This window comes from Patagioenas fasciata, chromosome 16, assembly GCF_037038585.1.
Source record: "Patagioenas fasciata isolate bPatFas1 chromosome 16, bPatFas1.hap1, whole genome shotgun sequence".
Classification (NCBI taxonomy): domain Eukaryota; kingdom Metazoa; phylum Chordata; class Aves; order Columbiformes; family Columbidae; genus Patagioenas; species Patagioenas fasciata.
In genome coordinates this window covers 11,125,150-11,138,658 of record NC_092535.1, presented here as the reverse complement: position 1 = coordinate 11,138,658, position 13,509 = coordinate 11,125,150, and the positions used below count along the sequence as shown (strand labels likewise).

General features: G+C 44.3%; 1 protein-coding gene across 4 annotated transcripts in view; it reads left to right on the top strand.

Annotated features, from left to right (window-relative positions):
• Positions 1–13,509, top strand: part of NFATC2 (nuclear factor of activated T cells 2) — a 93,000-nt gene that overhangs the window by 73,949 nt on the left and 5,542 nt on the right. Inside the window, exon 10 of one of the 4 annotated variants that reach the window (XM_065850139.2) lies at positions 9,977–10,064. The exons of the other annotated variants lie outside the window; for them this stretch is intronic. Coding sequence (XP_065706211.2) covers positions 9,977–10,020 — 44 coding nt within the window. The 3' untranslated portion in view covers positions 10,021–10,064. The remainder of the gene's footprint in view (positions 1–9,976; positions 10,065–13,509) is intronic. 4 annotated transcript variants of the gene reach the window in all.

Here is a 13,509-nt window from a genome sequence, read left to right as displayed (position 1 = left end):
TGTCTTTAGAAAACAGTGCGCGCCATCACGCCTGGATAGATCAAATTTGTTATGATAGCAAAACAAGTTCTATGGAAACCATTGTGAACCCTGGAGTGAGGCTGCCCAGGAGAGTTGGGGAAAGCCGCTTTTGTTTGTTGTGCTTGGCATCGTTTTGCTCTGGATGAAGATGCTTTAATTTTGTGGGGAGACCCAAGAGAGCATTCCTCCTTTTCCATACCAGAAAGCCTTCCAAGCTGGCATAAAAGTCCCCTCTTTCCAGCTACTCCTTTCCAAATGCACTGGGCCTCCTAAAGATAGTCTTTACAGTGGCTGGGGATGGTGGAAAACATGAAGCCTGCATGGATTAGCACAGGAATTCATTTGGGCTGACGAATTGGGTTTCCCTCTATAAACAGCACTAGTGTTTTCATCTTCTGGACAGCACAGCAAACTTCACGTCCTCCTGCTCCTCGCCCCTCCTCTCCCGCGCTGTGAAACGCCTCCGTCCAGGCCAAGCCACGGCAAAAGACACACTGAGGTTTGCTGGTGGGGGATGGAAAACAGCACGTGTTCGGAGAGGTGTTTTCAATGATCTCCCTTCTCACACAGTTTTTTCCTAACCCTTTAAAGAGGTGGTGGGGTTGTTTTGTGTTTTTCAGTTTATTTTTCTTTCCAGGTAAAAGGGGAATTCGAGTTATCCACTGGCTTACTGACCTTACAAGCAGCCCACACTCTATATTTTCTTCTCTTCTTTGTTTAACTTCGGCTAAAAGGTGCTCATCATTTATAGAAGTTAGGGATTCTCTAGAGAGGATTTTGTCTACCCTATCCCCCCCAGAGCTTTAGGCATGCACAGACTGGGTCGCAGGAGCACAGCCTTTCACTGCATCACTGCACCACTGCATCACTGCCTCTGGGAACTGCCCTACCCCTGCCAGGGAAGCACTGAATGCCTCTGCTGCAGCAAATATACTTTTGCATTGCTTATGCTTTCTTTTATAGCTTACTTGGTAAATACAGTCATCAGGAGTTATTGATCACCCAGCATTGCTTCCATCATTGCTCAGGAGGAGAAAGATATGTAAAGACCAAATATGTGATCAGGCTAAATTTAGTGGTGGTTTGCATTTACCTGACTATTTAGTAATGGATTATCTTGTCTGTGTCACTGAGTAACTGAGCATGGAATAAGAGTTGTGTGGATAAAAACTGGGGACTTGGGATTCGGCTGTCCAATGGAAGAATGATGTATAACCTGTCCTGTTGCTGAATCGCAGTATCTTTATAGATAACAGATCATACTCATGACAATATGGATTTAAAAAAAACCAAACTCTACAAAAAATCAGAAAACATGAAAGTGGATAGCAGTGTCATAGTGTTTTGGAAGTTTATAGTGTATCTATTATGCTGCAGATCACCTTGTAAGCATTGCCATGTATTCAGAAGTCAGGGTCAGGATGCTGTTTGCTGAAGTATTTTCTGTGCCACATCATTTGATGTAGACACCTATTTGTGCATTTTCTGACCACTACACTCCCATCTGGTGTGGTCGTGATGGAGTTAAGCATCGTTCCCCTTGGGGTGATGCAGAGGCTGCCCAAGGGGACCCCCAGGGTGCTCCCAGGAGCGGAGGTGCAAGCCAGGACACCGGCTTTCATGTGTAGTTGCTTTAAGCAGCCTCGCTGGCTGCCAAGGGGTGTGCAGCTGGAGCATCAGCTGCATTGAACCACATGAGGAAAACAAAACCCAGCAGAATTCCAAAATACTTAACAGCTGGATACAGATGATGTTTCTGAATCAAGAAAAAAAAAAAACACAAGCCCAAACCAGGCCAGCCCCTCTTGTGTTGCTCTCTGGCCCCCTCCGATGCTGCCCACACCAGCAGCAGGGCCACGCTGAGTGCCTTGCACAAACAGGTGAAGAAGAAATGCAGCTGGGGGATGTTTCTGGGGGACCTAACACGGGTGATGAGAAGGGGCAGGGTGCCCACTGGAGTTGGTCACCCCCTTGAACCATAGAACTTGCCTCTCTTTGCAGCCAAAAGGCTGCAGCCCTCTCTATCCTGCTCATCCTTCGTCCCTCAGCCGGGGTCAGCAGCGACCAAACCCTCTCTGGAGACTCTGCTGGCTGTCACTGTTAACTGTGGTCATTCCCAGCCCAAATATAAACTGCACTATTGTTCTTAGTGTTGATTACAGTCATGCCAAGGAGTCTTCCAGGGAGGAAAGCCCCATTGTGTGACCTGCGCCACAGCCAGGGCAGGGCGCTCCCACCATGCTGGCTCCCGCTGAGAGCTTGGTCATGATACGTAACTGATCTCTGCTTGACAGGCTTCTCCAAAGGCTGCTGGTCACTGTCAGCACAAAATGGGAGAGTTTTCAGTTCTGTGATGCTCCTTCTGCCCTCTCCCAGCACCCACTGTAGCATGAGCCTGCTCTCAAGTCACCCACGGCTTAACCACTCACTTAAACTTGATTGCATTTTAGCTCCTTGGTTGAAAAGGGTGAAAACCCACCTTCTTGGATAGTTCACCTTTTCCCACCAGTTTCTGTTGTAGGACATCCTCTCTTGGTGTTCCCCAACACTTATCCCATCTTGTCGGTCACGGAAACATTGGGTACAGCTTAGGCCAGATACTGAGAGGTGCTGCATGCTTGACTCTGTGTTTTTGATTTTTTTTGAAGTGGCCAGATGTCTATAGCTGAGAGTTAGCTACTGAAATACCTTTAAAAATCTGGCCTTGCAGAAGATATCTGGTGGCTTCATATGGATTAATTATGCTGTGGGTGTTAGCTGGGGCGTTTTGTTCGTGTTGGCAGTTGTTCTCCTTCCAAGACTGCTCAGAAGGGGCTATGGTGATCCTGGCCTTCAACTTTGCTGCTTCTGTGTCTTCCAGCTGTCCGTGGCTGGTTCCCCAACAGCAGGACAAACAGTATTCCCATTCAGTCCACGTTCCTAGCTGAGGGGAGAGCCTGCCAATTGCTTCTGAATGTGTTCTGTAGTCAGATGAGTTAATATCAAACGTAAGCAAGTTTTATCTTTATTTTAGGCAAGAGGGTGTTTTATCATGATGTGGTTCCAAAGCCTTCGTTGTTTGATTGGAATTCACCCAGGAAGTGTAGCAATGGATGGTTAAATTCAAACTAATAGGTTCAATGTGAGTTACAAATGTGGAGCTTGTGAGCTGGCTGTGCAAACTCGCGTATAAAGGAGAATGTTGTCATACAGCTGATGAGAACTTGGGAGTGATGGGGATGGTCTTGCTAGGTACTTGCAGGATCTTGTAGCATGCCTGGAGATGCTGCAATGAGCTCGGTGTTTTGCATCCTGCCTGGGTTGCGTGGGGATACATGCTCAGACCTCACAGCTGGAAAATTTGGGATGGCTCATCGTTCAGTGCTGGGAAGGTTTCCCTGGGGCAGTCTCTTTGGGTGGTTGTTCCTGTGTCTTGATCTGGAATTGGGATGGGAGGTCTGCAAATAATTGAGGGCTAATTTCTGAACAAATGTAGGTTATTGCTATTGTGGTGAGGTTGGGAATTGCCCAACCTCAATAGCACTGGCTGAACTTCAGCTAAAATAGTCACCTCAACAGCTATTGAACATTGAGGAGCTCAGTTCTATTTCTGGTAATTTCTACCTCCTCTCCTCTGCTCCTCTCCTTCTTTTATTATTTTTTTTTTCTTGAGCAAAAGTTTTCTTGTTGGTGCCATTGACTCAAATAGTAAGTTTGAAGTCTTTGGATGATGCATACGCCTTTTTCTTATTCTCTCAAACTATTTACTGTCAGACGTTCTGGTCTTCTTGGGGTGAGATGCAAAGTCAATTACAGTATCTGCACCTTGTGGTCTTTTGCACTCCTTTTTTCTAGTTACAGGTGTCTCTTATAATTAGCTCTCTCTTACGGTTCATAATGATCTCTGATTCATACATATACTCCATAGAATTATGTAGTATTTTTATTATTACGTTATCTTATGTTAGAAACCCATGTGCAGATGAGAACTTCATTGTGGCAGATGCTGTGTTGACTCCAAAGGAAAAACAAAAGCAGTTCCTGCCTCAAAGAACTTACAGTCAAAGTGCAAAATAAAAGCAAACAGATGGATGTGGGCAGACGCGCAGTATCTTGTATGTGGCACCTCCTCGACATTGTTATATGTGAATTGTAACACTCTGTCAATAACCACTCAAATACTTAATGGTCTGGATTCTTTCCAGCTAACTTGGGACTCGTAGCTTAGGTTTGGTGCTCAGCTGTCCTGGACTCCCATTGCTGAGAGCGGCCGACCCCTCTAGCGCTGCCAGTCCCTTTCTGTCGCCCGCAGAGGCAGGTCCTGATAGGAGGGCTCCTAAAACAGCGCTCGCCATTCAGTGCCTGACGCAAAGCCGGGAAGAATCTGGCCCAAACATTCGTTTGCTGAGGGATGTGGAGTCGTGATAGAAAAATAATCTGTGCGCAAAAGTGATTTCATGTGTTCCCATGCTCAGTGTTTTTCATTAGGAACAGTGTGCCTACTGCCCATAATCCTCTTTAAAATAAGGCACATAAGAAACATATGCCTTCTTTGCGCTGGCTGTTCCGAAGTTGTTTGTGAAAGCAGAGTAATTGCAAGCAGAAGGTTATTTGCATGCCTGTTCTGGAGGAGAGCTTGGTTTGTCTGGCAAGATTGTTCCTAGGCCACTTGTGCATCTTCCCTGTTACCTTGGGACAGTGATTTTCTGCTGGCTGTTTTCCCCTGAGAACCGGGCTCAAAATGCAGTTCAGACATGTTCGGAGGGAAACCTGGTTTGCTGGAGAGTTCTGCAAGAATCCACAAGCCCTTCAGCAGGGCCGCTCACAAAGTCGAGACACAGAGGAAGATAAGATGCCAGAGAATTAGAGCCAGTAAATAGTTTTGTGGATTAATAGACATAAGCGCTCGTGCTCAAGGGAAGAAAATAGATTACATTATTGACTGTTCATCCCCTGCAAAGCTGCCTAAAGGGAAGGGTAATATGGTTTGTTTCCCTTCATTAAATATTTGTTAAATGGTTTGTTTCCCCTGAATTAAATATTTGTTCCTGTAGTTCCTTTGTGACAGAAATAAAAAAGCAGCAGCATCGCCTATTCTTGTTACTTTCAGCTAATCCTGAACATGCTGTAACTGTTCTTCGGTTCCCACCCCCCCAATTATTTCCTGTAAAAAATTACTTTCTCCTATCCATTCTCTTTGCTCTCTTTGTTTTTGAAGCACTTCGCTCAATGACTCATATCGCCTCTTAGTAAATAGGTTAAGTCTCGGAGAGCGATGAAACTGCAAACTGACCTGTGAATAAATAGTGCTATCGTTTGTGTGCTTTTCCTGCCAGCAGTTACTATTTTAGAGGCATTGTGGTATTTATTACCAATTTCATTAGCTTTTAAACCATGAGGTGCAAGCTACCGTAGGAAAAAATCATCACCAACCTCCTTTGATTTGGCTGGTTTTGATCTAAAAGAAATGGTGCTGCTTATCTCAGCAGTGATGTAGCAAATTCATAAGGTTGAAACCACATACACAGAAATAGATCCGAGCACAGTTCACCCTTATGCTTTGCAGCAGTAGCTGCTGCTGCAGAGTTAGATCAAGAGTTAGGAGGGACAAAATGAAGATTCTTGCCTTGTGTTTCTTCAGCTTCGATCCATCAGCCTAATGCTTCTGTACTGGTTTAGCCAACTAATGTAGTGTAAGAAAGTGACCTCCACCCACTGCTGGTACAAGTTTTTGTATATTTATTTATTATGTGTGTATTCTACTTGGAATATTCTGTTTGGTCTCATTGCATGTTAACTAAAACTAAATACAAACTTCATCTTTTCTCAGTAACTCGGTAACTATCAACTCGAGAGAGCCAACTGCATGACTCAAACACGTGTCCCTTCCCTCACAGTTTCAGCCAAAATTATCTGGCATCAGAGTACTGCAGAATGAAAGTCATATCTAAATATATGTGAGCAGAAAGAAAGTCAGTTAAAAAAAGACTTTGTTATGGAAAGCTACTACAAACCAAATCCACGGTGGCCTGGAGTTCCTCATCACACCCAGGCTGATCTAGTTTTCCACTTTCAAGGTACGCTTCCCAAAGTGCCTGCGGACACTCGTGGAACTGCACAGAGCTTGTTGCAGTCCCTTTATGCCTTATGTGTAGTGACTAAACAGACTTACAACGTTTATGTAGTAAATAAATAGGATACTTATCGTCCTCTTAGCAGATTTAATAATACGCCCCGGTTTGATGGGGTGCCTCTTCCCATTGTACTAATGAAGTGAATAAGATGCAATTCCTCTAAATTAAGGTTGTTTTACACCGAGGAGACTGACCCTGCAGATGAGCCCCAAGGGGTTCCCACAGTGAGACGCTGGAGCCCAGGAGGGACAGGGCACGACATTGTGCCTGAAGGGGCAATTTCCAGGTTGGCAGCTGATGCAGCTCCTTCCTCCAGTCACCGTTGCAGGCAGGGTTTGCACCTATCTTAGAATCTGCCAAGAAAAATTGATGACTAAATATTGAAATCCATCCAGCAAACAGGAAATCACACTCTGTAGCAAAAATTGCTCCTTGTCTTGCTGTTCCAGTCAACAAGCAGGGATGAAAAAGCTCATGCATGTGTGCCCCACAAATATCACATAATCCCACTTTCCTGGTTAATGGAGAAGGTACCTAGAAAACACATTGATTTTGAATAGATTCAAATGGAACCTGCTTAGCTTAGAATTCCTCCATTCATCTCACTTTAGGGTGACATTTGGCACCTGTTTCTCAAGGAGGATATGTCATTTGTAAGCAACATAATTCTCCCATATATTGTGTGCATTTCAGGTTTCAGTCCTCTTGCTACGGGGTCTCAATAAACTGGTCTTCCAGGGAATTAAACCACCAGTTAACACCCAGTTCTTTTCTTAACTGATTAACTGTGTGAAAGTCCTCTGGCCATGGAAGTGTAATGATTTTTTACTAATCACAGTTTCGGGTGCAACTTATTACTGATTTACAAGATTGTAACCGTTCGTGTAACAAGCTGAAGTGAAGCGTGGCAAAATAGGACAGGCATCCAACAGCTCCATTCACGGCAGGTAGCACAGGGAGAGCAGCACAGGTTTCACATCATCTCTGCTGCTGCAAATGCTGTTTTCCTGGTCATTTTGCTTTGCATCACTGCGGAGAACTTGGCTGGAGGGAACTGCAGGTTAACAACCTCTGTCTGAGGATAGTGCGTGAATAAACAAAAGCTAAGGGTTGCTTGTCTACAAGAAATGATTCAGTCTGCCAGCTGTCTGGGGATACCAATCCCAGACTTGCTGCACACTCAGTGGGGAGAACATCTGTGCAGCTTCTCCCAAGTGGTGCCCCCATGTCTCCCAAACAGGGCATCCCCAGGGCTGAGGGATGCTCCTCAGTCTCCTGACTTTAAATGCTATACAGCAAAGTCACTGTCTTGGAAGGATTCCCCTGTGTTGGCTCAGTTTCCTAATAGAAACACTTAGGACCTCATTTTAAAGGTATTGACCACTCCAACGTTGACCGACATTGATAAGTTCAAAGGTTTTAGGTTGGTAACGGAAATTGTTGCCTATTAGGATTTTTAGAGTGTCTAAGAGAGCTCAGCGCCTCATGGCTTTGGTAGTTTGCGATCTAAACTGCCTAAGGACTCAAAAAGATCCCTGAAGGGCGGGGGTGTCAGACTCATTTTCACTGGGGGCCACGTCAGCCTTGCGCTTGCCTTCAAAGGGCTGAATGTAATTCTAGAGCTGTATAAATGTAGGAGTAGTTAGATTGACAGGGACTTTTGAAAACGATTGCTCTCTGCTACATCCTCACACTTGGTATAGGCTCATTCTGTGCAGGTCATCGTTATCTCAGGCTTTTTTCTGTTAGGTAGGAATGCATTATTTAAGTTCCTGGAGTGTGACCTTCACAGTCTGTCTGCGTTTTTCAGACCAAAGCAAACCTGTAGGAAATCTGGTCCTTCAGGGATACTTTGGACTTGGCCAGGGCCATATGGCAAGATGACGATATAACAGAGCTCCAGTCTCTGGAGTCCCACTGTCCAGTCTTCTGCTTCAACCACCAAATCACCCTTTTCTCTGAGTTTTAATGCGGTTGTTTTGTGGTGGCAGGCTGTTGGTCTTTTCTGGAACCCTACCGACATTAACAACATACTTGGAAAATCCTTAGAATTTCTGCAGCAGCGTCACAGACAGATTTGTATTTTGAGTATTTCCTTCTTAATAGTTTTGATGTATAGTGCATTTAGGACACTGAATTTTTCTTTGAGCAGAAATGCTCTATTTATTTTCTGCTCTTTTCTAACAGGCACACCCAGCTTCCTGTTAAAGATTTTGGGTAGGATAGTGTCGTAGATACTCATTGTTTCATTTTTGCACCTCACTCTGGAACTATATTGAAATATAAGGGAAGGATATTTAAATGTTGTGAGTGAAATTCAGATCCTCTGAATCATGAGGAGTTTAGATATTGATTTCAGTTGGGAGCGGCTCTAGCCAAAAATATGCATTTTATTTAGATTCTGTTTTCCATCAGATATCTATATTATGATATCTGGAAATTCATGGAAAGATGCCGATGGGGTTTGAGTCTATTGAAACTATTACAGCAAAACTGCATCATGGGGCTTGAATTGCCACTTAATTTGAGACCAGTAACTTCTTCCAAGCGTTTGCTTGTTTAATGGAGATGACCCGATTGCTGTTGGTCTGGATGGCTTTGAAGCGGGTTATAATTTACACAGACTACGTAGATTACAAACAGGACACGGAAGAAAAGTTGCAGGGTGCATCTATTGGCATTATTTCAATAAGGAGTAAAACTTTTTTTGACTTGTAATTAAAGCTTTACAGCCAAGAAACCCTTAGTAGTTCTATATCCCCATTTAAATAAAAAAAAAGGTGCCTTTCATTGCTGTTGATTTATAAACCTTCCCCCTCACCCCCGGTATTTTTCCCCAACACATTTTGTTGGGTTTGGGCTCCTAGTGCCTGATACACCTAAGTTCGTATTTACCAGTCAATTAATTGCTCTGCTTGTGTGTGCAAAAGCTGATTTTCCAGGATGCAGAATATAAAATAGGCTGTGTACTGAGTGGTAGGTTCCAGTGTATGATACGTGGCTGCACAATATTAGGGAGCCAACTAAAATATTTATTTTCTATATATAGTCACCCGAAATCCAGCAGCAAAGACACTCCTGAATCTTGCGCTCAAAACTGACTTAGTTTTTAAGAAACACTTTTTCCTCCTTAATATTGTAATTTGAAAAAATATTTCCATGCTTTTGCACAAGTGCCAAATGCTTTCTTAATGAATTCAAAAGAAATCTAAAAAGACAAAAAAAAGAAACCATTTAAAGTATTGCCATTTTATACGAAACCAAAATCACCTTATTTGTGTTTGAAGCAAAGACTGTAACTTTCATAATTTCTTTGCGCATATCTTTCCTGTTCTTTACTATTAAGGCCAAGCCTAATTTACACGGCCACCGTGGTTAGATCTCTTATTTTCAAGGGACTGACTTTTGATCCGGCATAAATGTGTCATGTTTTATTTGGGCCACTAAGATGATAATATAACTGAATTTTGCAAAAGGCAGCGACTAGTCCTTGACCTGACTTACAAGACGCAGGGACCTCCTGTGCCTCTAAAGTCTCAGATCAAATTATCAGCATTTTGCATACGTTTTGTGATCAATTTAGGAGTGTAATTTTTTGCACATTATTTTTATATAAAATGAGTTGAGAAAAGTGGAAAAAAAAGTAAAATGTAGTGCTGGATCTGAGCAAAGAGAAAGGTCAGTGGTTAAGTTCTGCCTTATGTATTGTATCTGCTGAAATGTTCTTTTAATAAATTAAACCACAAAATGAAAGAGTAGCTGAAAACTGTAACATTTGGCCTTGCAACATAGGTCAAAGGTTCCCTTTTTTTCTCAAAAATGGTTTTGCAAATCTTTTTCAGAGCTGATAGATACACACCTTAGCTGGATACAAAACATTATATGAAAAAGAATGACTGTGATCTTTGATCCAAGCAATCAAAAAGAAAGGTAATTGGTATTTTTCTGCCTTTTCTCCAGCTGTGTGTTTCTCTTGACCTTTATTTACTTATTTTTTCAATGAAAAAGTCATGCCCCTTTTTACTTGGCTTAGAGGGTTTAAAAGCTTATTTATTATTTTTTTTTTGTTTTCCCATTCCTTCTCTTCCCCACTTGTGTACCACAGAGCTGTCCTGCAGGAGCTGGGGCCCGGTGGGCAGGGAAGGAGCGATGGGGCTGTGCATGCTGGGCAGCAGCCAGGACCGTGCTTTGCCTGGTCCCCTTTGGAGGCCGCACTTAAAATTCAGGGTTCAACTTTCCTCCCCAGTTCCCCCCGATGCCATCGGTTCCTCCCTGTGTGTCTAGCGTTCGCTTTGCATGTCAAACGCCTCTTGGCCGCGTTGGCGGACCAGACGTGGAAGGTGCAGGATCCCTGCCTGGTGCATATTCTGGACGTATAATATGGAATAACACGAGTAAAGTTGTTATTCTGATGCGTGTGTGAATGTCCGTGCACGCGTGCATGTGAGTGTGTGTGCGTGTATAGAACCAATTACGAGGAGCCTGACTCACTGCCAGCTAAAATTGGAGGCAGTTTTCTGTCTCTGGACTACTAGTTGAAGCTTGGTATTTAATACAACCCACTATCATCCCGCAAGTGAATACGCTCCAGATTTCTATCTGAGCGGATGTGAATTAGAGTCTTAATGTCTTTGAGGACTGGAGCCTGAGAGACTGACTCTAACCCATCAAAGCCGAATGATCAGAAGAACGCGGACACTCTCCCATGATTTCAGCTGGTGTGGGGATCTCCAAGCACTGGGGATGCTGTAGTACTCATACACCAGCAGTAACTAACAGAGGATGTGCTGAAGGGATTCAGGCCTAACTAGGCATTTCCTTGGTCTGGATGGCTGATGTCAGCTGTAATTTCAGTATCTTATTTTATTATTTAATCTTTCATTATCCTCATGGCCCCATTTATCAGTTCTCTCTCATTAAATGGATCAATAGCGGTGTGCTCCAGAGCTGCCACGTTACGCACCTTAAGTAATAATGTTTTATTTATTAATCACATAATCTCTATTTCCTTTCCACTAGAAATGAGCAAATAATGAGAACTGATACTTGAGATGCATTTTAACCACGCTACCAAAAAAAAAAGATAGGTGGGAGTTCAGAATAGCAAGCTCAGCACATGATCTCGGCTTCCTCTGAAGTTCAGCTATGTCTCAGTTTGCTGATTTTATTTAACCTGCTGTTGAAACCCCAGTCACTGAGATTACACCTGGATCTGGATCCATGGGCGCCCAAATCTGGAGCAGATCACCAAAGACGTGTGATTTCACTAGACTCGGTCTGGAAGTCACTCCAAGCTGGGAGATAATTGCCCTGGGATCCATATATTTTCGTTAGATTGAGGGGCTCTGGTTGCAAATTAGTCCTCTTAGTGCTGGGACAATCATTGACTTGCACATCCTTCCCTTAGAGCTCCCAGACTAGTTTTGCCCAGCCTAAACCACACCTAACTCCCCTTGCCGCATGGGTTTAGGTGAAATTCAGGGTGGCTACAGCATGTTCAGACCAACAACTCCCTTGTTGTTCAGATACTTACAACAAAACTCCACTTTGCCACCTGTAAGAGGCCGCGCAGAGAGGACCGAGCTGGCCCGAGCACGGCCCTGCAGCCCGTCTCTGGGCTTCACGTTTCATACCGTTCCCCTGCAGCTTTGCAGCTCTTTTCAGATTGCAGTCCCCCCCATAACCTCAGCCCACAAAACCCACTGCTGACCTCCCAGGCAGCACACAGGAGGGAAAGTGAAGTTTGCAGGCTGAGTAAGCCCTTTACCGCACTGTCCGACCTGCCCGGAGCCAGCGAGCGGACGCCCCTGTGCTGGCCGGGCTCCCGGCCTGTGGGCGCTGCACCATGAATTGGGAAACAGAGCCAAAAATGGACCCCTTGAAAGCCCGTAGGTTTAGTAAACTCAATTATCTGCTCATTTTTCGCTATTTAACCCTTCCTAGATGAAGACGACTGTTGGCGCTGATATTTCCACAGGCGGTGGCTTTATTAAACGAAAGGAAACTCACACGCGGCAGTTTTGGTACTCCTGCTGCTCAAACAAACGCGCCGATAAATAAACCGGCCCGCAGTCTCAGCCCGCTTGTTTTTAGAAAGGAAATGGCCCCGTAAGAGTGGGTGCCCACTTCTTTTACCTCACCGCTATTTTTAGCCGAGGCTGCGAAAAATTTCCATCGGAGACCTGCTCCCCTCATTTCCTGGGCAGAGCAAACAGGAAACTCTTCTGACTGAGCCCAGGGAGGTTTTTTGCCTCAAAATGGACCAACCTCACCTCCCGCTGGTTGCTGGCTTGCACTGCAGAGCAGCAACACAGCAAACACCCCACAGATGTGCTCCATTTGCAAGGATTCACCCAAAAGGCTGGTAGAAGGTTGGTTGGGTTGGGTGAGGGGATGGGAGTTCTGCTGTCAGCCATGCTTTTTTTGCCCACGTTCTCTCCGAGGGGCACCAATCTGGTTGAAATCGGGCAATTTCTGGCTGGAATTAGAAAGAGCGAAAGTCCGGGCTGTTAACAGTGGGATTTTTGAGCACGGAGGGATGGATCTGGTGTGGCACAGGGGTCCCTTCAGCTCCCTGCTCCCCCCAAGCACCTGTGCCCACCGCAGCAGACATCCCTACAGGAATAGGATGGAGCATTGCAATAAACATAGATTTTAGCTTTTCAGAGATAAATTCCATTGCATGTAGAGTGGAGGGAGATTCCAAGCTATTAGTCATAACTACTAAAAATTAATACATGTTCCCCTTCTGAGACAATAAGAGATTGGGCACCTTTTTTTTTTTTTCTAGTTGTTGGGAGTGGTGAAATAATATATTAAATTGTTAGAAACTGGCCTTACAGCTGCATACCTGAGGATTAATCAGTCTTGGGTGAGGGTCTGAAACCTCAGAAAATTTGGTCTTTTGGTTTCAAGGCAAATTTGTCAAAGTAGAGAAACAGTTTCCGAACCGTGGACCCCCCTTTGTTGAATCCAGCGCCAAGGAGTTGCATGTGAAATGGAGCCCCAAAACAGGCAGTTCTGGAGTTTTGCACCAAAATGCTCCTATTTTAGGTCTCTCTTAATGGAAGTGCAGCCCAGAGAGAGAATTGTTGTTCCAGGAGGTACCAAAGGGTGCTTCAGGCAAATAAGTGTGAAAGGTAGACAGGAGCGAGTGGCCGTTGTGTATAACATGTAGTATTGTTCTGATTTGTTAAACAGAACAAAGTTTTTCAGTGTCCTCTCTTGAGTTTGATGAAGAAGCCAGCCCCAGCCTTCCCAGTGGTGCATGGAAGTTTGCTTATGCCACAATCTACAAACAAACTATAACAAAAATGTAGAGCAAATAGAGTCTACAGTGAGATTTGATTTGCAATCTCTCTGTTTTCAGCACCGT